General features: G+C 49.6%; 9 protein-coding genes across 9 annotated transcripts; 5 read left to right on the top strand and 4 right to left on the bottom strand.

The window, feature by feature from the left end:
• Positions 1-946: 946 nt before the first annotated feature.
• ANOM_010826 (putative Rab geranylgeranyl transferase escort protein) lies at positions 947-2,933 on the bottom strand (the record flags this gene model as incomplete). Its single annotated transcript, XM_015556082.1, has 4 exons — positions 947-1,296; positions 1,478-2,479; positions 2,537-2,655; positions 2,717-2,933. Coding segments are annotated over 4 exons (1,596 nt in total), but the record flags the coding sequence as incomplete, so codon positions are not given.
• A 1,069-nt stretch (positions 2,934-4,002) lies between these two features.
• cyp1 (putative peptidyl prolyl cis-trans isomerase (CypC)) lies at positions 4,003-4,614 on the bottom strand (the record flags this gene model as incomplete). The annotated part of the gene is made up of 3 exons (XM_015556081.1): positions 4,003-4,413; positions 4,486-4,527; positions 4,582-4,614. 3 exons carry the CDS (start codon positions 4,612-4,614, stop codon positions 4,003-4,005), a joined length of 486 nt encoding a protein of 161 aa, XP_015402807.1.
• Positions 4,615-4,908: 294 nt separating this feature from the next.
• On the top strand, positions 4,909-6,786 carry ANOM_010824 (aspartic endopeptidase; the record flags this gene model as incomplete). Its single annotated transcript, XM_015556080.1, has 1 exon — positions 4,909-6,786. One exon carries the CDS (start codon positions 4,909-4,911, stop codon positions 6,784-6,786), a length of 1,878 nt encoding a protein of 625 aa, XP_015402806.1.
• A 195-nt stretch (positions 6,787-6,981) lies between these two features.
• ANOM_010823 (3' exoribonuclease family protein) lies at positions 6,982-8,235 on the bottom strand (the record flags this gene model as incomplete). The annotated part of the gene is made up of 1 exon (XM_015556079.1): positions 6,982-8,235. One exon carries the CDS (start codon positions 8,233-8,235, stop codon positions 6,982-6,984), a length of 1,254 nt encoding a protein of 417 aa, XP_015402805.1.
• A 3,570-nt stretch (positions 8,236-11,805) lies between these two features.
• On the top strand, positions 11,806-14,067 carry ANOM_010822 (putative metalloreductase transmembrane component; the record flags this gene model as incomplete). The annotated part of the gene is made up of 1 exon (XM_015556078.1): positions 11,806-14,067. One exon carries the CDS (start codon positions 11,806-11,808, stop codon positions 14,065-14,067), a length of 2,262 nt encoding a protein of 753 aa, XP_015402804.1.
• Positions 14,068-14,464: 397 nt separating this feature from the next.
• Positions 14,465-15,607, bottom strand: ANOM_010821 (putative GNAT family acetyltransferase; the record flags this gene model as incomplete). The annotated part of the gene is made up of 1 exon (XM_015556077.1): positions 14,465-15,607. One exon carries the CDS (start codon positions 15,605-15,607, stop codon positions 14,465-14,467), a length of 1,143 nt encoding a protein of 380 aa, XP_015402803.1.
• A 1,034-nt stretch (positions 15,608-16,641) lies between these two features.
• On the top strand, positions 16,642-17,729 carry ANOM_010820 (SGF11 family protein; the record flags this gene model as incomplete). Its single annotated transcript, XM_015556076.1, has 2 exons — positions 16,642-16,717; positions 16,812-17,729. Coding segments are annotated over 2 exons (987 nt in total), but the record flags the coding sequence as incomplete, so codon positions are not given.
• A 637-nt stretch (positions 17,730-18,366) lies between these two features.
• On the top strand, positions 18,367-19,929 carry ANOM_010819 (C2HC5 finger protein; the record flags this gene model as incomplete). Its single annotated transcript, XM_015556075.1, has 1 exon — positions 18,367-19,929. The coding sequence occupies one exon, from the start codon at positions 18,367-18,369 to the stop codon at positions 19,927-19,929; it is 1,563 nt and encodes a 520-aa protein (XP_015402800.1).
• An 865-nt stretch (positions 19,930-20,794) lies between these two features.
• Positions 20,795-22,560, top strand: ANOM_010818 (cytochrome P450; the record flags this gene model as incomplete). Its single annotated transcript, XM_015556074.1, has 3 exons — positions 20,795-20,872; positions 20,980-21,594; positions 21,661-22,560. The coding sequence occupies 3 exons, from the start codon at positions 20,795-20,797 to the stop codon at positions 22,558-22,560; spliced, it is 1,593 nt and encodes a 530-aa protein (XP_015402801.1).
• Positions 22,561-23,282: the final 722 nt, after the last annotated feature.

The following is a 23,282-nucleotide window of genomic DNA, read 5'->3' as shown; positions in this document are numbered from 1 at the left end:
GGATCGCCGCACTTCGTGATGTCTGCCCTTTTTCCTCCCTACGCTACTTGAATCAACAACATTCAAACATGGACACCATTATCCTTCCGCCTGAGTATCCCCAGGTACCTTTGTAGGTCGATAGAAAAGTAACCACATCAGTCCTAGTGCACACACATAACTTCCAAGTACACAAATACCCAACCCTTCACAAAACACGCCCTACCCCATCATCACCCAAAACAAGGAAAAACCCCCATTTGCAAAAACCACCCTACCCAGAATGCAAAAAAACGCTTTCATGTTACGTTATCCATGTTTCAGTGGAACCCTTTGCAATATCAAACCAGCACCTAACAGAGAAAACATTACTTAGTATTTGGCACTTGGCACACTTGGCAGGGTGACAATTGGATTGACTTTTGTCACATTGTGAAGGTGGGGCGCTGAAACGGCCTCCGCGTTTCAAGTATCTTTGTTTTTGGTGTGCGATTACGTGTGTGGAATCGAAATGCGGGGGTGTCTTTGGGAATCAGTGCGTTTTGATAGGGTTGCTATATGTCGTACTGGGGGGTGGATTGGGTGCTTTCGTAATGTTGTGTCTTGGTGGTGGTATGAGGTCTGGGGATGGGTGATACGTATCGATTCCTGGCTATCCGAAGCTTTTGTTCACGCGGCCTGTTGGCTGTCGGGGAGGGGGATTAGGCTTCGGGGGTTTGATTGATGGGTAATATTTCGAAGGGTTTGATGTGTACTCCATTGGATTAATTAGTGTTTGAGTTATGCAGGGTCTAGCACTTTGCAAGAACTTCCAGAATATTAGGGTATAGTGCAAGCAGGCTCGCTTTACATTCCCGCAAAAGATAGACCTAGCGTCGACAGTGTATAAAAGTCTCGGAAACAATAGTTGGTTAGGTACCACATATATTTCATTCATGCTTGTCTATCTATCTATGGCTACGATGAATCAGTCCTCATCATCGGCATGCTCCCGGTCCTCAAAGTTCATAAACTCTTGCTCATTGGCTTCATCCCCCATAACTAACTTCCACGCGTCCTTCACCCGGTCGATCAATGCATCATCGAAAGCAAGGTCCAGACTAGGGGGTGGAAAGCATAGGATATTGGGTGAGGGGTCTTCCAACTTAAATGAGCGTCCACTGGCACCATTGCTAGTTAGGCCCAATTGCGTGTAACGCAGAGACCACAAGACCTTCGCATCTGGTTCTGCATTGGATTGAAGAAGTCTGTGCACAGCATCCTCAATCAATGACTGGCCTTGAGCACCAGCAATGTTCACACTGCCATAGACGACACCTAACACACCACAGTTAGCGAATGGTCGCAAACGGTAATTGTGCATATAACAATGAAGAAACAAGCTCAAGATCAGATTGATAAATTTTCATCAATGCAATTACAGGCAATGTAGATAAGTATTTTAAAAAGGTGCATCATTTGAGCTATTGGGTTGATGTGGAGGGGAGGTTGTACTCACATTGGCCTGACGGACACTCGCCAGTTTCGCTTGAATGCACCAAGAGATAAACTGGCGGTAGATCATCTGACTGATCAAAAGAGCTTCCCGGGAATACCACGACTGCTCCGGCGGGAATTGGCCCACCTTCTGCCGTGACAGGGAATAGACTCTCAAGGGGGGACGAGACAACGGTGATGGACCGTGCCACTTTATCACAAGCGGGACGCTCTTGTCCAGGAAGATCCCAGTTAGAACCAACCACTAGCTTGGTCTTAATTGTCTCATCGTTGGACAGATGCAACTGAACACGCATGTCATCACCATTCTCAGACTGATGCAGATTGGAGATTGATTCAACCCCAGCATTCAACACGTATACCCCGCCTCCCACTGCGAGGGCACGGCACCCAACTTGAGCAATTTCAGAACCACCACCCCATTTTGCCAGCAGACTTCCAAACCCGGGACCATATACGCCAATAGAAGCAAGATGCCTCTTGATTCGAGGCACTGCATACTCGGCAGATGTTTGGCCGGGAGAAGCCTGTGATAGCGAAAGGGACAGCAGAGGCTCATGGAGCTCAGCGGGCACTTGGAACTTGGATGCCAAATATTCCGGAAGAGACGTAGCCAGATCTTCTTCCTCAGCTTCCGAATCGCCATCCTGCGGAGGCTTGCCAATATGGCGAAGAAACCTCATCAAGGTTCTTTTCGACTTGACGCTTATTACGTCATCTGCGAAGACGTCTTCGCGACTACCTGGCACCCTATACAAAACCGAACTGCTAGCAGTACCATCAGTACCGCTCGAGTCGGGCAGAGTTTTGTGTATCCACCAGCTCCCTACAGCCTGAAACTCTAGTTGCCGGTATACCTTAGAAGCCACAAGGGTAGGTAGCAGTCGCGACTTGGAATAAATCAGGTGTGGAGACAAGGTGAGTGTATAGGACCGTGGCGGCAATTGGGGAGTTCCTTCAGGAAGATATACCGTCGCATCCTCAAATGGGTAATGCTCAGGTTCTAGCTTATCAACCATGGTTAGAAGGTTGCATTGCCTTCGTCAAGAAGACCACTCACCCCCATTCACCTTAGAAGCCCACTCCTGTGCCTCTTGGAGACTGAAAGCTGCCTCAGAAGCTCCATAATATGAGTTCTGATCAACATGGAGTACCTTCTTGCCTGACCGCGATAGGGCCCTACAAGCAATTAGTCATCTGTGATATTCGACGAACCTTTGAGACACAAAGTTATACTCACAGTGCTAAGAGGGACTGGGCCAGTCCGGTGCCAGAGATTGTTACATCCCATGGCGTTTCTGCAAGCGGCTCCATGACGGCCTGTGTAGCTAAAAAAAAGCTGAAGAGAAAACTTAAGTGCTGCAGTTACAATGGACAACTCCGACTATCATCACGTCGGGTGACAAGCTGTAGAACCCCTCTTCGAAAGGACCTTCCAGCCCATTGGTGGTGGCGCGACAACCATCCGTGCAAGAAGTGAGGGGGTTCTCGGGAGAAGAAAAAAAGAAGAGCAAGGACACACGCAGAAATAATTAGGCCCGCTAGTATATCACGTGATGAAAGGAGCTCCGCTCGTTCAATGACCGACGATATCGCTTGTAATTATAAAGGAGATATTGTTGTTATTAACTCGTCGGTTACGAGATTTATGCCAGTGGCTACAGGGCTGATCAATACAAGCTATGGAATTTGTGTTAATATCACCTTATACCCTTGTTTTAGCCTTGTCTGTATGGCGGTAGTCCGTACTTGTTCTGTATCTCGGATGTATCTTGAAAGCAGTCGGACTTCAATCGAGGGATTGAGCTCGCAGTCTGGGTTAAAGATACAATTTATAATGAAGCCACATGTTATGTTTGATCTTAGCAATATTTTTTGGCATAGCTGTCGCTGGGTATGATGCTGTAGCTAGTCTAGCTCCCTGTTTGAGGCTGGCGAAGAAAGTACTATACCTAAAATAGTTAGCTCATTTCGCGAACCACTTAAGACTCGATTCTCCAGCGCACGAAGTTTCTTCTCTTTACACACCACTCTCAGTGCTTTGCACAGGCGTACTACTATTTCAACCGTGGCAGTACGCCTTTTCAGACATGCCTTCACTGGTCATGTCTATGGGAGTGGTAGATAGGACTCCAATCACTCTGTATCTGCTGCTCTAGATGGTAACATTTGATAGAAGCAGTTCGTTTTGTAGTGATACATTCCATTATTCTATCTCCTTCGTAGTTTATAAAACTCTGCTGTTGTCAACAGTAACGCAAATTGAGGTCGATAAGTGCAGTGGCCTCTTCAGGTTCTCCCAACTCGGCATGTACACTAGGATGCAAATATTGGTCCAAAGCATACGTTAGCTGTGTTCCCAAAGGGAGGTGGCTGAGGTTGTCTTAATCTTGAACCTCTACTTGAGAGCAAGCGAGTAACTTCAAGGACTCGTCTGCTAGGGATGGATGACTGGAATGATATCGTTTTGGACCTCAACCTCCCGGTTGTTCGAGATGCCATCGATATCTTAGTCCAATCTCCATCTCACTCTTCGCCTTCCTCAACGACCCTAGCACGAAGGATCTTGACCTCATCCACCGGTCTATCTTCTCCATTTGTCTTAACAAGTCCCATGCGCTGAATCACTCTCATCCCGCTCTTGACCCTGCCAAAGATTGTGTGCTTGCCATCTAGCCACGGCGTTGGGGCAAGGGTTATGAAGAATTGGCTGCCGTTTGTATTTGGTCCACTGTTTGCCATGCTTAAGATGCCAGCACCGGTGTGTTTAAGGTCTGCACGAATCTCGTCCTCGAACTTCTCGCCGTAGATGGAGCTTCCTCCCCTGCCAGTGCCGGTGGGATCACCTGTCTGGACCATGAAGTTGGGAATGATGCGGTGGAAGATGACATTGTTGTAGTATCCCCTTTGCGCGAGTGTCGCAAAGTTCTTACAAGTCTATAAGTAACACAGGAGTCAGCCCCAAACTAAACTCCGTGTTTGCGATCGCAGCGCAGATGATATACTGACCTTTGGTGCATGCGAATTATAAAGCTCTACCGTGAACGAGCCCTATGTGAAATTAGCGAAATGTAACAAGATTTTAGATTAGGCAGCTCTGATTACCATGCTCGTATCAAAAGCCACGTCAGTCGCCATAGTTGATATTGTAATTGAAAATCAGCTGTACCTGCAAAGATGGGAGTGAAAGATACGCACAAGCTGCGGGCGGGGGAGTGAAGTCTCCGGCTTGGCATTTATGAGTGAGCTGCAGGGCTCCATGTGATGCAATCTGTTAATGTCCCCGTTCTTTCCTCAGTAAACAACCTTCTTCAGCCATGGATTAAATAAACCCGACATTGGACAGCACACCCTACTAACTTGGATCACCGCTAAAAGGGCTTTACATCGCATTTTATTGTACATTTTGCGATTAGCTCCTCAAAAGTCGATATGACAGAGGTTAGCCCATTCGCTGAATTCTTGGGCCAGGCGATCTACCAGTTCACAGCCGTGAAGCCTCTTTTGCCGACATACGCACATCTAGTCGTTTCAGTTTTGTTTCCTATCTACATTGCTTCACACGCCTCACTCTCGCGACCGTCTTCCGCAGCCGAACCGCCCAAAAAATCCCAAAATGCAGACGATGATGAATCGGATGATGAAGACGAAGATGAGGAAGAAGAGAGCGACGATCGAAGGGTTGAAGGCCTTGCGCCCAGTGATGCTATAATATTCCCTTTGACTGCTGGACTCACACTTGGAGGCTTGTACCTCGTGATGAAATGGATGGGAGCCGACAAACTGAATAAGATATTGGGTTTCTATTTCTCACAAATGGGTCTCTTCTTTGCCACAGCTTTCGTGAAAGACAGCCTTGCGGTGCTCAGGTCCTTTGTATTTCCTCGGAAATATAGCAAAGCTGGCAAAATCTGGAAGGTCAAGCAATCGGATCGTGTTTTCAAAGTTGTACAAGAAGGTTCGACTACTTCAGAAACGTTGGAGGCACGGAACTCTCCACTCCCAGGTATCTTTGGCTCTATCCAGTTACCAGGGCCAGTTCTCAACCTTCTTTGGACCTGTCGTAACTTGTTATACCAACGGGCCAAACTCAGGATTCTTCTGCGTCGCATTATCAAGACTGAATGCTCGGTTGGCCTTCTGGATCTATTTAGCGTGGGCCTGGCTTTGCCTGCGATCGGCTATTTTACTTTCGTTACGAAGCCTTGGTGGTTAACTAATTTTCTGGGGTTTAGCTTCTGCTACGGTACTCTACAATTTATGTCGCCGTCTAGTTTTCTCACCGGATCGCTCATTCTGAGCTCGTTATTCTTTTACGACATCTACTTCGTTTACTTCACCCCATTGATGGTAACTGTTGCAAAGGGTCTGGATGTTCCAATCAAGCTCGTCTTCCCTCGCCCGGCAGCACCCGACTCACCCCCAGACGCCGTCTCTTTGGTCATGATAGGTTTGGGTGACATCATTATTCCGGGGATGATGATTGGATTGGCGCTGCGTTTTGATCTGTATCTCTATTACAAGAGAAAGGGGCTGCAGAAAGCTCAAGCTGAAGGCAAGACACAAGAGATTGTTAAGCCCGTATACCAATCTGCAACCGGGGGATGGGGAGAGCGCTTCTGGGCATCATCAGTCGCTCCCACTCGATCAACCCTTGAACCACCTTATCACGATGCTCGGGCTTTCCCAAAGACATACTTCAAAGCCAGCATGGTAGGCTACATCGTTGGGACACTTGTAACGCTCATTGTTATGCAATGCTTCGATCATCCCCAGCCTGCTCTTCTCTACCTGGTTCCCGGAGTCTTGATTTCCTTATGGGGAACTGCTCTCATCAAGGGCGACCTCGAAGAGATGCGGGAATTTTCTGACGCTGAAGAGGAAGAGGGCGATGCCGAGGAAAAGCAGGAGAAGCCGGAGGAAGCTCCTGCTGCGAACGCTGGTTTCTTCCGCCGCATCCTGTCAGGAGATATCAACAAAAGCCGAAAATCAGAGGTGTCCTCTAAGGGACCTGATAAGGAGAAAAGCTCAGCCGAGGTTAAGGGGGACCGGCCTGAAGAACCAGAGAAATCTTCGAAAGGAGCCAATAAAAAGAACATGGAATTGTTCACGATTTCGTTGTACATTCCCCATAAGACCAGGACTGGTGAGGCTGATCAGCCAAAAAGCCCGGCCGAGGATGTCAAATCCACTGTTGATGACGAGAATTGGTCTTTTGTTGGCAACACAGAGCGAGAGGATGAGCCTCCTACAAAACGACGCCGCAGGAGTCCCAGGAAAGCCGGAGCAGCTTCTTCGCCCGCTAAATGAGTACCAACGAATATCAATGTATTTTTACCTTGGCAGTGAAAACACAACTAGACCTACCAAGTTCGGTGGGGTCTTATTTACCTGCCTGTTTAGATCGGCAGCTGTAATCATAAAGAAAGACATACATGAACACGAATCTTTCAATTGGTATCATTAACCGTAACCTTCACTATTTGTTTTAATCACATGGTAGTTCTAGCACTGCTCAAGAATTTGTTTTATATCTTCCCATCTTTGCGCGGATATGTCTACTAGAGCCTTCAGCTCTTTGGCGTCCGCAGCCCATCCGCCATTCTTTTCCAGTTTCACAACAACAGTCTTCCCTTTCCCGCCCTGCTCTTTGTCAACTACGACACAGACTCTCTCCTGGCTCAGCCCTTCCTCGTAACCGTCGGGATCGGCCAGGATCCACCTCCGTTGGTTTCCCTTCCTAGAGCTGTCATCAAGCTCCCTCTCCTCTTCAGCATCTGGAATGACCTCAGCTCTCCACCCAGAAGCCGCATCAGCCTCGAAAACAGCGAAGGAGCTCGAGACAGGCAGTCCCTGCAAAGACAGCTTGCGCGACTCCGAGATAGCGTCCGAACACACCACCATTTCGTTATCAACATCCCACCACGCCCGGGGCAACTTGGTATCCCGCAGCGCGGCAAGGACAGCCGCCCAAGCAGCATCAAAGGGATTACCAGCCAGCGAAACAATCATAACATCAATATAAAGCACCCAGAAAGCCTTAATCTCCCTGTTTTTCTCGGCGCCAGCTTCTCCCTGGGGTGCATCTACATCCATCTGTTCGCTTTCATTGTGACGTTCTAGTTCCTCAGGCCCCAGATTCGGCGGTTGATACCAAATTCGTAGGTCCTCCGCACGGACCAGTCGTGTGCTGTGCAACAATGTGAGGATTTGGTGGGACAGCGACTGTGCCAATGCCGAGGGAGGTGCGCCTGGGATAAAGCCTGGCGCGCACCCGGTGCTCAGGGAGAGGTTAGGCACTAAAAGGTTGAAGTCTTGAATGTGTGATTCATCGTTGTCTTCTTCATTATTGTCGTCGGGCGTTTCGCTTGGCTTGGCCGTAGGATCCGTTAGCTTGCGGCGCTTGTTTGCTGGAGTGGATGATGATGATGATGATGATGCTGGTGGTGGTCGGGATACGCTCCACGATGCAATGTCTTCTGTGTGCAGGATTTCCGCGCGAACACCGCATACGGCAGTGGTATCGCCGAGTCTCACTACGGCACTGCCATTCGTATGGGTCAAGGAGCCCGTATTGGCAGACGTAACACGGAACTGTGAAGTGGCACGGCCATTGGCTCGGATAGATGGTTGGTGACTCGATGGGGGAGGTGATAAGTGGGCAAGAAGGTAAGCGTGAGGTTGAAGCCGCGCGAACTGTGAGGGGGGCAGAGTAAGAGACGTGGTCGGTTGCGCAGCTGCAGCTGCGGCTGGAGCCATTTTCAAATGAGAATAATCCACGGGCGGATTCAACCAGCTGATAGGGAAGATTGTATAATGAGGGGAATAATTGGATTTCCCGATCTGGTCGTTCTTGTTGGTCGTTGGAAAGAAGCTGCAACTTATTTTTCGGCGGCAGAATAGTTTCGATATTATAGGCGGTGAATGCTGCGCAAGCCAATAACCCTGCGGAGTATTTAGCCACCAACACTCACATTTACGCTACTACTACTAGCTGCTAGCATAACCTACTAATTCATTTAGTTGGATATATACCCGACGCTTTCTGCGCAATATGTGAGGGGTTGCTCTTCTGCTAATGGAGATTAGTCTATTGCGAAAGGTATAGTAGAAACACCCCTCACAAGTCAGATTGTATGACCAAGGAGCAGAGCCGGTGTTGCTCCAGGCTACTATGGATGAAGACCAGTTCACATCGCGCGTTCCTAATGAAATGAACAAGTAACGCAATCACATCTCTGCCTTACAGTCGACCATCACGACATGGTAATACATATTAGGAAACTGACGAAAGGGCATCCGCGTCTTTTTTCAGGTCTAAGATGCAAAAGAAGCACCTCATTTCCTAAAACCAGAAGCCATACCCGTGACGAGAGGCGATTTGATAGCTGTTTTGCTTGTATGTAGCCAGTTTAATTGAACGTTTCGGAATTATGTTCAAAGGATCGCCGCCTGATCTATATATAAACACGAGATGTCGTCGATCGCGTTAGTTTCCGAACAAGAGTCCTTATCTGGTCCGAGCGAAGAGGGCGGAAGACAAATTTGAAAGCAACACGATGTCATATATGCTGCACTATGGTAGGGCCTTACGGCGATGCTCAGTTTGGGGGCTTTTAACTGGCGCATAACAGTCGTAAAGTTATTTTGCTCGTGATTGCACCATTTGTTACGAGCCAAGCAAGGACAATAAGGTTCCTAGTCCTACGTAGGCAATACTAAGTATCGTGTTCTGCGTTGATCGGAATGTTTGTGTCTATTCTCGGACGTATACCTCTAGCACAAATGATGCATCTTGCATATTATTTCCAGATTTGGCTCTTGCACAAGAGCTGGGCTGTCTCAGTCCGCCTATCTCGGATAGTCTTATGGTCTATTCATCAATGATTGCAGAACTCTGCTGCAGACCTGAAGAAAATGACCTATTCTGGGTATCTGGATCTCGTATTCAGCGGATGGCGGCATTTCCTTGGCTCGTTGTCATGTTTTGGTCAATCTGGCCTGAGATTATTATTCAACAGGCGTCCAAATCGCGATATGCATAGCATCCTGAGTATGCTCACTGGGAAAGCAATTCAACTTTTGGTATACCTTGCATTGTCGGAAAACATGTCACTATAGTTGAGCTCTGTCGCGGATTTTCTATACCTACATTCTATGCCTGACATCAAAACTATGAGGACAACTATGCACGAAGGCAACTGAAGGCTTCACAATACTCTTGGAAGGAAATATGAACGCACCTTTTGCAGCAGATATATCCAACGAAGGATCTCCGTCTTCCTCACAACACCCACTAGGTGGACAATATTACAGTCACTATCGAAATCGCAGCGCAGTGTTTGGACACAGTGAAAACGATTCGCCGAGGGATGACTATGTTCCGAGGAGGGCCAGGTCCAAGATAATATGGCCAGACGAGACCGAACACTGCTGGAGCGATGCGGTAACAGCCGATGCGGTTCTTTCTTTACTCCGCAAGGAGCCAGTCCAATCTCCGTCGAGCAATACTTCTAGAAGCGGCGGGAGTACCCCAGACCAAACCCGTCTGAAATGCACTGTCTGCTTCAGATATCTTAAGAATGACTCATACCCAGAATCACCGATTGCAGCTGGCTGCAACCACTCAACTGTACCCGAGATGCACATATGCAAAACCTGTCTTCGCCGGAGTTTGGAAATACAGTTCTTTTCCTTGAGTCTGGGCTCTCTGACCTGTCCTCTCTGCCATGAGCAACTATCAGATGACGAAGTCCAGCGGTGGGCTAGCAAAGAGACCTTCGAAGCCTATGACTACTTACGCACTCGGCAAATGTTAGAAGAGGACGCTGAGTTCGTTACTTGCGTCAGGCAAGGTTGCGGATATGGGCAATTACATGCCGGTGGCTTAGAAGACCCAATTGTCGTTTGCGGCTCGTGTGGGACACGGACATGCTTCATACATCGACATACTGTCTGGCATGATGGTTTAACATGCTCGGAGTATGAAGAATATATCAACCATAGAAGTGATGATTTCGAGGCACGTAATGAATTTCAGACAGGTTATCAAATGTTTCCTGAAGCCAATGCACCGAGGCAATGCCCAGAGAATTGGTCTAGTCAAGCGGCCATGAGTATGCGGACAATTGTTGAGACGGCAAGACCTTGCCCTGGTTGTAATGTGGCCACAGAGAGGTCAGGAGGGTGCAAGCATATGACATGTACGTGTATCACTTATGGAATGAGGCATATTTGATATCAGAATTACTGACGCTTTCTCTGGCAGGTATCTTATGCCAGCAGGAATGGTGTTGGGACTGTGGGATTCGTTGGCACCGGGGACACCTCGACATTGAATGTACCCAGCTTGGCAATATATCTGATGCATTATATTAACCACAGAATATGTACTCCGGGGAATCATACACCCAGATCCAGTATTTACTGCATTTATTTATCCGTGATAATGGGATTAACAATTAGCGGCAGTATCGGAAGGTTGATTGAATTGACATGGGTGGCGGGAGCGACCACAAGCCCTAATCCCGCGTTTCCTGTAAATAAACGACATACTCTGTAGAAGCAGTAGGATACTGCTCTTAAGCGAGATAGATGTCGACAAACCTGTCGGCGGCCGCCGTCAAGCGTGACGCTCTCATCGAGTGACAGCGCCTGCTTTGCCGCCGGCCTTAAGGGCTCCCATCCAATCAGCAGTGCTGTTGGGTTGTTGTAGGTGACGAGAAGCAAAATCCGTGCATTAGCGTACAAACACACTGCAGAGCAGCACATTATTCGGGGACGATCATTGGCCAAGAATTGTGATGGACTTTATGCGAGAAGCTAGGGCAACCATGCCGCTTGCTCTTCTTACCTCTATCCACCATGCTTAATGGTCGGAATCAACTCGACGATCGGCTACAACGTTCATGCCATTATCCCCGCATGGCTGATGCAGGATCCAATAACTGATGAACGAATGCAGTGAACTCAGGGAAAAAATCGGTAGCCGGCAACATGCTGGTAAGGTTTACTAGTCATGATCGATGTTCTTTCCTGATCTCCTCTCCCTCGCTGTCCCCTATCTAGACCCTCCCTCCCACGTCGATCATCTCCAATTTACTACACAGCTTACGGTACCCGTATGCTGCGTTAAGACCCAAACCAACAGATGCGGTGTTGAATGCTGTCTGGTGCTTTGTCATATTTGATACGAAGGTGAGCCGGAAGGATATAGTATGGTGAATCGGATTTTGACCTCTTACAGCCCTCTCTGTATCACGCCAGGTGCTGCTTCGATACTTTCAAGCAGGAGCAACTGCCAGTAATATTACAGAAAGACAAGGCACCATGCTGCCAGGATGGCATTCAATAGCTTCCCTGGTGAAGCGGATTGATATCCCCATTGTTGCGTCCACCACTCCAGCAGAAATTGCTGAAATGCAACGAGATGCCTGGCCTCAAGCAGGAAAATATGGGCTTGGCTGGGTTTACTTCTCTGTGATTCTACTCGCATTCTCAACGATTATACGGTTCTATCACCTTTGGGGTGACAAAATCAGGATCGCATTACACAAAGAGGATACTGCTGGGGAATCGCCATATGTCACTTCTCCCCAGGAAGAATATGAGTTGTCAAGTGCTGCCACCGATAGCTCCACCGCGCACTTCTTTCCAGCTCGTGGCCCCTTGCCCAGTACCAATACCACGAAACAGCAATCGTCGATTTCCACCGTTGCCCCATTAAACAACACTATTGCTTTCGTACGATGGGTTTTCTATAGGCCTATTCCAGTGCTACGTATAGGCAAACTACGAATTGGTTTTCCATCGCTGGGAGCATCCTCTATTATTTTTGCGGCCCTAATATTCGTCACTCTCTATTGTTTTGTGCCACAACCGCTCTATTACTCCTCAATTTCTATCGGATCTCCTCCTTTGGCGATCCGTGCAGGCATGATTGCCGTGGCTATGATTCCATGGATCATTTTGCTCAGTACCCGTGCCAACTTCATCAGCTTTTTAACTGGCATTAGCCATGAGAGGTTGAATGTTCTTCACCGTTGGGCGGGCTACCTCTGTCTATTTCTAAGCCTGATCCATATGGTCCCATTCTACGTCACACCTATCTGGGAAAGCAAGAATTTGATGTACTACCAGCAATACTTTCCCCGGAACATCTATATCTACGGCACCGGCTGGGCGGCACTGGCGCCTCTTATAGTCCTATGCCTGCATTCAATGCCGATACTCAGAGCCAGGATGTATGAGCTTTTCAAGCTTGCGCACCTTCCCCTTTCAGTCGTCTTTCTTGCCATGATATTCTGGCACAGCAAGAACTTCTTGGCATCCTGGGACTATCTTTGGGCTACGGTTGCAATCTGGATACTTTCCTACGGTGTCAGATTGTTTTATGTGAATTGGAGTAACCCCCTACGGCTGTCCTTCTTGATCGGTGAAGAATGCGCAGTGACGATACTCCCACAGAATGCTATCAAAGTCACGGTCGCGACTCAGATGAAATGGAAACCAGGCCAATTTGTCTATCTCCGTATGCCGGGCATCTCACTTTTCGAACGTCATCCCTTTACGATTTCGTCACTGTGTAGCGGCGATTTTCCTTCCGAGTATGGTGAGAATTATCGTGACCTAGCTCTCGTTTTCCGTCCCTTCGGAGGTTTTACTCGTAATGTGTTCCTCAAGACCTTTGAGTATGGTCCTTACAAGACCTGGACGGCATTCTTGGAGGGCCCCTACGGAGGGATGAAAAGAGACATGGCTGCTTTTGATGACGTAGTCTTCTTCGCTGGTGGAAGCGGCATAACTGCAACTGCCAGCCACCTGTTGGACTTGATTAAGAAGATGCGGGACCGAAAAGCAGTAACCAAGTCAGTGCGGGTCATCTGGGCATTCAGGAACCCCGAAACAATCGACTGGTTCAGAGAGGAACTGAGAATATGCAGGGACTTTGCGCCTCCAAACACAGTCCACTGTCATTTCTTCCTCACTGGACTAGGGCCAAACGGCCAGGAGCAACTGGCCCAAAACCAATTCTACGAGGAAATGCTCAGAGACAAAATGTACAACACGCTAGAGGGGATGGATAAGCGAAACTCGGCATACATCCGTGAAGAAGCAGCCGGGGACCCGGAGATTGAAAAGGAGCTTCGACGCGAGAATGAAGATGCCATTACTGCGCTCCCCCAGGCACACACCCTCCCGCACATCAATACCAGTAGACACTACAACAGCCCCTCAATGGACAATAACTATCAACAGGCGCCGTATTATTCGCCCCAAAAGAGCCCAGCAGATACTCCATTTCACTTCGGCTTTCCTCCCTCGTCAACAGCGTTTCCCAAACTGACCACCCGGGTCGGCACCGTCCCGCTGCAGAGGAATGGCTGGCGCATTGATTACGCCCGTCCCAATATCCCGCAGGTGCTCAAAGACTACTCTCGCACGTTCGGTCGTCGTACCTGCGTCTTTGTCTGTGGGCCTCCTAGTATGAGAGTTGAAGTTTCGAACGCCGTTGCTCAGCTTCAGCAGCAAGTCATAACGGACGCGTCTAAAGACGAGATCTTCCTGCATGCTGAGAACTACAATGTCTGATCACTGGGTTGTACTCGCTCTATATGTCTGAATTGCTGTGCGATTGTAGATCACCCCTATTGTCAATGCCCTAATGATTGTTTGTGGTTTGGAGGCAACTCCCAACCTGTACAGTTCTATACCCTTGAACATAATTGCGCATGAATCATTGATTACAAAGCAGCTTTGAATATACGTGTTCTGTCTCTAATCACGGCTCTATGTCTCTTGATAATCAATTCTAAGAACAATATATATGCAATGTATACAATTCTAAGTAGGCAAGCAAATAATGAAAGATCTGTACATCTATGAGATGCAGCAGTTGAAGGGTATCCTAAATAGGTGAGCAGAGAGAATAACAAACAGACAAGCAAACTCCATTCCAAACCGCAAACTCAACAAGTGAATAGCAAGATCATGCTCGCTGAGGTTCATCGTCGGCCTTCCGTTTCCTGTTCACGCCATCATCAATCTCAAGGATCTTAGAGTCGGTGAATGTTTGTACACCGTGATCCTCATTGTCTTCTCCGTCTTCGGCTTCGACCTTCTCCCAATCATCATCCTCTTCTGGGCTCTTCCTGCTATCTTCTCCCGACTGGCTAGACGCAGAGTGGACATCAGCTCCCGCGGCCTTGTCACTGGCATCGTCCTTCCATTGCAGAACGAGCTTGACAATCCGTGCCCCGGACGGCTTCAACCGCCGATAGTAATTCTCAACAACGCCCTCCTCCACCTGGAAGCCGCGCGCGATGTACCATTTCAGGCCTTCCTCATTGGCTTCATGCACGTGTGCCGTGACAGTGCGCACATTGTAGTGTTTCACTAGTTCCGAGACCTGGTAAGTAGAGCGCGCGCCAGAAGACAAAGACGAAGGGCCAGAGGAGAAGAGTAATGAGTTAAGAAGCGACGCCGCAATACCGCAGCCGCGATACGGGGAAAGCAGATGCAGGGTCTGGATGTAGAGATTTGTCGGCTCCTGCGAATGGGGCTTCGACTGGGTTTGGAGAAGTTCTGCGGTGGTGGGAGGAAGCCGCTCTAGACGACACCTGATTCCTCCGATCACTTTGTCTGTCCCCGTGCTTGTTCCTAGCGGGGACGCGGATGTGGGAGCGTATGATGTGGAGGCTGGCGCCGCGGCTCCCGGGTGATCATGGTAGATGGCCACGCGTGACACCGACGCGATCACGGGGTCTGTGATGGTCGCGGTGTAGAAGGAGTTTGGGTAGCGTATTGGGAGCAGCAAGCCCGTGATCCGGATGAGAGAGGGTATGTGAGCGGTGCTCACGGATTCGATGGTAACATGAGGGTGCGGGGTTTTGTAACTGGGTGCGATGGGATGGGGGTATGCGGGGGGATGGAAAGATGAGTCTTTGCCTGTAGGCGGTTTGACCCTGTCTGCGATACTGGTAGAGGTCCCTGGATGAGGGAGAACCAGCGATGGAGGGTGTATAGGAGGTTTGGGGTGTCTGTTGTTGGAGGAAGAAGAGGGAGGAGGGGAGAGTGGCGGAGAGGTCGGCGCTTTCGACTGATGCGCCTTTGCGAAGAACTGGTATGCCATGGTAGATGAAGGAGTGCGCAGATACGCGCTATACTGTAAAATACTCAGTCGTTTCTGCGCGTAGATCACTTCTGTGAATCATAAGAAAAACTACCTGGCGTTGCAGTCGAAGAGGGGAAAGTTGTACGGTCCGCTTGATGGACGAAAACAGCGAAAGAGAGAACGCGGAGATGAGATAAGATAAGATGGGCCGGTCGGAGAAGGCAAGTGAAAGGCCAGCGCAGAAGCCTCTTGTCCTCTCCACTCCACACCAAGGATACCTTGGACTAGATTGCGGAGTACTTTCGCATGCTATCAATATTCTGAACCTTCCATATCATTCCTCTCGTCTTATATATATACCACCTGTCTAATGTAAAGCAGGTAAGTGGGTCCTCCCTGTGAGCTGTGTTGGTCATTCACTGACTCCCTACCGTGGAGTGTTACCCGCCCCAGGCTGAGAAACCTATATACTATCGAACTGGCAGATGGATCCCATTAGCTGCTTCCTCCCTGTGTTACTCTTTTGATCGCTAGAATTCGATTGATTCTGTTGTGACGCCCCTTGTACACTCCGCTCAATCCGGTCAGTAAGGAATATCTTGCGACCTCGACTTTCTTTTGCCTCTGCGCGATCGCCCTGCCACGAGTTGATATTCGTCGTGATATAATACCCAACAGTACATGGAGCTGTTTTAATCAGTCCAAGAGATATCGGAACTGCTACGCGACCTTCTTGAACAATTGTCTTGGACAACGAAACCTAGTTCGCAATTGAGGTGCGTTCCATAAAGCCAGCGATCTACGCCTATTGTCCCAACTTATCACTGGCAGCAAACACTGGTGTCCCATTCAAGCTATCTGATATGTTTCCATTGTGATTCCCCGATGAAAGAGTGTTTTAGAAGTTGTGTTCCTTGGCGCTTGGCCCTCTAGCTAGACGCCCACCATGTTTGCAAACCCCTGTGCTTCACTCAACCATTTCGCATGTTGATACATCATATCCCCACACTGGTTATATTGCGGTCCGGTTTCTGACCTCATATCTGCAACATAGGTATCCTGAAAATGGGCGAATCAAACGGAACAGACCAGGAAAGTTCCTTTCCTTCGGGAACTATTGCGAAGCTGGTACGTATCCTTACTTGGTCTTGTACCGTCCTCTAGCTGGCTACAGTAATAAGCCAGGCATATCCAAGGCCAAGGCACTGACAAAACCAACTAGACATGTGATATTCTCAACAACACGTTCTATAACATTATCCATGACATAGTGTCAAAAGTCCATCGGGATGAAAAGATCGCTCGAATGCGCTCTGCTGTCACAATTGCTAGGCAGAAAGCCGAAGAAGAAGCAGGAAGGCGCCGAGAAGAAGCAGGTGCCAAGCCCACTGCGTTAAAACCGGGCGAAGATTTTGAAGAACTCAAGGACATCCGCGTTGAGACTGATGGTGCCATTTTTGAAGATGGGAAGGTTTATCTCAAGGGAAACCCACTTAATACTACCAAAGAAATAATCTGCCCCGACTGCCGATTGCCACGTCTACTTTATCCTGTGACTGGGCTGGGAGCCCGGCCCCCTCCGGATCCATATCGAGAATATTGTCAAAAGCAACCAATGATCAGCAAACCAGGGCATGATGTTCATGGGAATCCGTTTGCTACGGACAAACTGAATCCCAAGAAGAAGAAACAGACCAACACTTCAAATACGCCAGCGTCCAGCCCGCCTACAACGCCGGATAGCTCCTTTAAGCAAGCGGCTCCAGAGAAAGTATCATTTCCGACAGTCAAGTGCCCTAATTGCCCAAGGTACTTTGTTGTGACGCGAGTGGCACAGCACTTGGACCGATGTCTCGGCCTATCTGGCCGACAAGTCAATCGAAACAAAACGCCCATGGAAAATGGTAGCAGTACCCCTACTTCTGCGCCGCCCAAACGTCCATTAGATGACGACACTCCGCCAACTATAACGAAGAAAAAGAAACTCGGTGCTCCTAAAAAGCTTTCAGGGAAAAAGCCGCCACCGGCTCCCAGTAGCAAACTCAAGAATGGTGTGACGCCTGACATGGCGGCAGCCGCGGACGCTGCAGCCGCTGGTGACGGCGATATAAAAAGCGAACCGAATGGCGACAACGCATAGTTTCTTTTTCATCTCTCCTTAATTATAGCTTCTGCAGTACTTCTGTGTTGCTTCTCATGAGCATACAGATTTGTCTGCATCGGAGACGAGGCTTTGGACATAGTCTCCTTTTTAACGATCTGACGTAAATACTCGGCATCAAAGGCGTCAACAGGACTTGCTCTTATTGGTCGAAAAGTCTGGGACATCTCGACATTATATTCCTTCTATTCAGTTCTTTCATTTGTTATGGTTTTGCTGAATAAGCACCGTTTCTTTGCTTTCGTCTTGTGTTTCAGAGATAGATGATCATGCCGGTGTATATGTACAATAGGTTAAGGTTGATAGGTAGTACGAGAATTTTGCTTTTATCTCAATGGATATGGCTATCTTCACAGGGTTTATTGGTTTCATCTTCCTAGCAACATACATAATAGAAACTAGTAAAAATATCGCGTTTTAGACGAATCCATATATTGAGCCGGTATGTCCTGCCTGATATTTCAGGCGACTCTCTTTATCAAACATGACTCCATAGCTCCTCCACTCCCCACCGGCTACATCGAAGTCCCCCATAGAGGGCTGTATCCACCATCCTCCCTCCTCCCACATATAGTACTCTACAAATCCGTCATTCATCTAATTCCTCTTCCCAACCATGACCGACCCCAGCCTCATCTCCTGGGGCGTTTCCCGCATATCGCAAATCCTCCCACTAGACAAAGAATCACTCACGCAGATCATCACTTACGCCGCCAGTCTACCGAAAGAAGAGGGTGCCGATCATCTCAAAAACCTCTTGGGTGACTCCCCCGCAGCCTTCGAATTTATATCCGCTTTCAGTTCGCGACGAGACCCCGCGCCTCAACGACCAGCAGCTTCCAATGCACCCTCATCCACACCGACAGCAACAAGCTCCAGGAATCCAGGAGCGGGGCAAAAGAAGGGTAAGAAGTCGAAACCACCGCTACACAGCGCCGGGCCCCCGCGTCGGCCCGATAACTTCGGCGATGTCACAGGCGGATACAAGAAGGCAGATCTAGAGGAGGATTACATGGCGCCGGCGCCTAGAGCCAAACAAGATACGGGCGCTTCACGATCGCCGTATCTATCGGTCGAGGACTCATCTGCTGCTTCGTCGCGCGCTCACTCGCCTGTCCCGAAACAAAGCTCGAGCAAACCACCGCCCTCTGCTTCGGGGCCTATGCTCTCGGACTTACTACCGAACGTTAAATCCAAGGCCGCGAAGTCCTCCTCTACACGACACAGTAACAACACCTCTACGAGCCAGTCTAAGAACTCCCTAACAACGACCAACATCTCCGATCTAACCGCCGCAATCGCCGCACTAGAAGTATCCACGAACCCAACCCTGGGCAACGAATCCCGGAAATGCTCCTGCTTCGCTGCGATCCACCCTCTTTTCGACCCCGCCCCGAACTGTCTCAACTGCGGCAAGATCATCTGCTCCCTGGAGGGCCTCCAGCCGTGTTCATTCTGCGGCACACCCCTGCTATCGAACGAGGAAGTGCAGAGCATGATCCGAGAACTGCGGGCAGAACGAGGCCAGGAGAAGATGCGCGCGCATAACGAGAGCCATCACCGCGAGGGCGGACCGGGGCAGGGCCCCTCGCCTTCGGCATCTTCCAGCAAATTGAACGCTGCCATGGCTCACCGGGACAAATTGCTTCAGTTCCAGGCGCAGAATGCCAAGCGGACGCGTGTTGTGGATGAGGCGGCGGACTTCGAGACTCCTAATGTTGCGTCGACGCTGTGGATGAGTCCCGCGCAGCGGGCTCTCGCCTTGAAGAAGCAGCAGCAGATATTGCGCGAGATGGAAGAAAAAGCCCGTCCGGAATGGGAGAAGAAGAGGACCATCATGAGTCTGGATATCAAGGGCGGGAGAGTCACTCGTGTGTACCAGTCTGCTGGAGCTAGCCCTGCTGATCCAGGATCCCCTGCGGAAGAAGAGCCCGAGCCCGAGTCGGAGGCTATTGAGCCGGCAGATGATTCTACGAAGTCACGCCGCGGTGAAGCCTTCAGTCGGAATCCTCTTCTTGCGGCCGGTGGGTTGATGCGACCTGTCTGGAAGGGTCCCGACGGCAAACCGGTCGAAGCGAGACCGCAAAAAGAGCGGCAACAGACATGGCGACGAGTCCAGGATGATAAAGACGACAACGAGCAATGGATTCTCGACGGCGGCTTACATGGCTACTCCTAGATTGGGACGTGGGTTTTGATGGTTGCTCAAGGGCTGCTTGGACGTTACACAAACACAGTCAGCTTACAGCTAGCTATCTACGCATTACCTTTTGGGGACCATCTGGATTGCCAGGAAATATACGCCCCGAATTTATCGCGGGACCTCACAGCTTACCTACATGTGAATGGGGAATTAGGGCTCACAGCTGACCCGGTACCCACTATCTACCATCTATCGGTGTGAAGACAAGCAGTCAGTAGCATGTGGGACTATAGGGCACTCGGATAGAAGCGGTCCTCGAGAATATCATTGCTCCGGTTTCAGGTCCGACACCAGGCTATCAATTAGATACCAGATACAGCATCCTATGTACATCCAGATAAGCCCAAATAATAACAAAAAATCACATATCCATACATATAAGCTACACTCATATCCAGCCAACGCCACGTAGAGAGCAATTTGCCGACAACCCAATCTACAATAACCTTCCATCCACATCTCCCTCTAACTAAAAATAACCTAAGACCACGGTAACGAAGCCTGAAACCCAGACATTCTTCCAAGAGCTGACATACGTATGACACCCTCTTTCATTCTTTGTAACCAAAACATAAGGTCCGTTTCTAACCGAGCCCAGAGAGAGGTATATATACGAGGCAAGTAGAATGGAAATGGTATCCTGAGTTAGTCCCAAAGAAAAAGAGACCAAATTACTTGCTCTACCAGTGACCCTGGTCCTATTACCAAGCTCCAATATTGCTCCTTCTTTGCCAGGAACGTCAGCGGGGGGAACCGGTGTTCGGCTGGACTCGGCTTGTATCGGCTACCGTTCCGGATACGGAAGGTCTACATTCTACTAGTTAGTTCCTGGGGTTGCAATATGCTCGTCCAGGAGGTTTGGAAGACGTTGTCGATTGAGGGGGTTGTGGTGGGGGTGTCTGCTTTGCTGGGTGTGTTGGTGCGTTCCATATCCTACCTTTCTCTTTTTCTCTCTTGTGTTGTGTATTGGTGGTGGAATTGTTACATGTACGTCATCAGAGTTGCTTACGGCCGCTTAACTACTAGTCTTTTGCATATGTCATCTACAACCGCTTCTTGCATCCTCTTCGGAAATTTAACGGCCCGGTCCTTGCGTCCATAACTCCCTGGGTGCAGTTGTATCATGGCCTGAAGGGGGACCGGCATCTATGGCTTCACAATCTGCATCAGCAGTATGGGTCGCATGTCCGTGTTGCGCCGAACTTTGTCTCCATCAACTCCGCGCAGGGCCTGCATGATATCTACGGCCATGGCAAGAGGCTGAAGAAGGCCGATTTCTACAATGGCTTCACTGCCATCAAGGGCGTGTACAACACGCACAATGCGATCGACAAGACGGTCCATGGCCGGAAGAGACGGGTGCTGAGCCAGGCTTTCTCCGACCAGGCTCTCAAGAGCATGGAGGATGTCATGTTGCTGCATGTTCGGCAGCTGTGCACGGCTCTGTCCGAGCAGCAGGCGGACGGTAACAAGGCGGAGGCACAGAAGACCGCCGTCCAGAACATGGGCGATTGGTTCAGTTACCTCACGTACGACGTCATGGGCGAACTGTGCTTCGGGAAGAGTTTCGATATGTTGGTGTCCAGCGGCCGCAGGAAGATGATCCAGCTTGTTGATCGCGCAGCCAACCGTCACTATGTGGTGAGTCCCCGAGTTTCGCTGAGAAATAGAAGCCCCTTGTTTTTTTTCTGACAAATATCAACCCAGTGCGGCCTGTGGATGCCCCTTGATACCTGGCACTTGGACCAAATCGTCATTCACAGACTGACCAACGACCGGTGGAACTTCATCATGAACTCGCGCGTAGAGGCCAACAAGCGAGCCCAGGAGCGTACTCAGGCCGGCCACGACTCCAAGAAAGACTTCTTCTACTACCTGCTCAACGCCAAAGACCCCGAGACGGGCAAGGGTCTCACGACGCCCGAGCTCTGGGGCGAGGCCAACGTGCTCATGATCGCAGGCAGCGACACCACGTCCACCACGCTCGCGGCAACCATCTTCTACCTGGTCCGCAACCCGCGCGCCATGGCGCTCCTGAAAAAGGAGGTCCGGGAGGCCTTCACCTCGGTCGAGGAGATCGTCACCGGCGGCAAATTGAACGAGCTCGTTTACCTGAAAGCCTGCATTGACGAAGCGCTGCGCTTGGCACCTGCCGTGCCGGGGGCCATTCCGCGCGAGGTGATGGAGGGCGGCGCCGTCGTGGACGGGGCCTTTTTACCCGCTGGCACGGACTGTGGGACCCCGACCTACTCCATCCACCGCCAGCCGCAGTACTACCGCGAACCTGAGGCGTATGTGCCCGAGAGATGGATCGAGGGCGCAACGTGCGTCACCGCCGATGAGAAGTGGGAGAGCAGCAAGGATGCTGTGGAGACTGCGCGGAGAGCATTCTGCCCGTTCAGTATCGGGCCCCGCGGATGCATTGGCAAGGGCATGGCATTCATGGAAATGCGCCTGACCATCGCGCGGTTGATGTTCCTGTTCGACATGGAGTTGGCCGATCGACACGGAGAGGACGAGAAAGGCCATCTGGCTCTGGTGGATCATTTCACCAGCGCCAAGCAGGGGCCGAATGTGACCGTCCGCCGGAGGGATCTAACCGCCTAAGGCGAAATTTATGTGTCCTTTTTTTTTTTTTTTTATAACGAAGTTGATTCATGTATAGCGCATTTGCAAATTCATTCGATTAATAACACAAACCCCAAAGACCAAGTAAATCAGCTCCTGATTCTAATTAAACCAAAGAGAGAGAAAAATCCCCTCTCAAACGCCAAGCACATCCGGACAAATAAGTTCCCAACTCATTTCCCTCCTACAGCGAACAGGACACGTGCCCAACACGTGCAACAAATCCAAAAGGGTAAAAATAAATCAAACAACTCAAGTAAATGAAGGAAATCCCTTGAAACAAAAGACAGAGCAGGAAAAGAAACACCTACCATATTCACCTAAGAATAAGGAGTACCCTATACATATATCTCGTCTACACCTCCTAAACCCACCCCCACCCGCAGACATACACGATGCTCACGACCTCCTGAGCATCGCAAACAATACAATGCCCCCATCCCCCTTGACAGTGACCCTGATCCAATCCACGATCCTCAACGCCATCTCCAATGTCCTGGCCCAATTAATAGACCAGTACAAAGAAAACGTACGTAGAGCTTTATTTTTACTTTTACTTTTACAATTATTTCTCAATTCCCAGTAGAGGTGGTGTCTTGGTCCCGAGAACACACCTATACAACCCAATACACTCTCCCCCCTGCCATGACATGTATAGAATGATTTGGAAAGTCCCACACACACACACACACACACACACT

Source organism: Aspergillus nomiae (genome assembly GCF_001204775.2).
Source record: "Aspergillus nomiae NRRL 13137 chromosome Unknown contig00400, whole genome shotgun sequence".
In the NCBI taxonomy this organism is placed as follows: Eukaryota; Fungi; Ascomycota; class Eurotiomycetes; order Eurotiales; family Aspergillaceae; genus Aspergillus; species Aspergillus nomiae.
The sequence above is the reverse complement of the archived record's forward strand: the minus strand, read 5'-3'. Positions and strand labels throughout refer to the sequence as shown.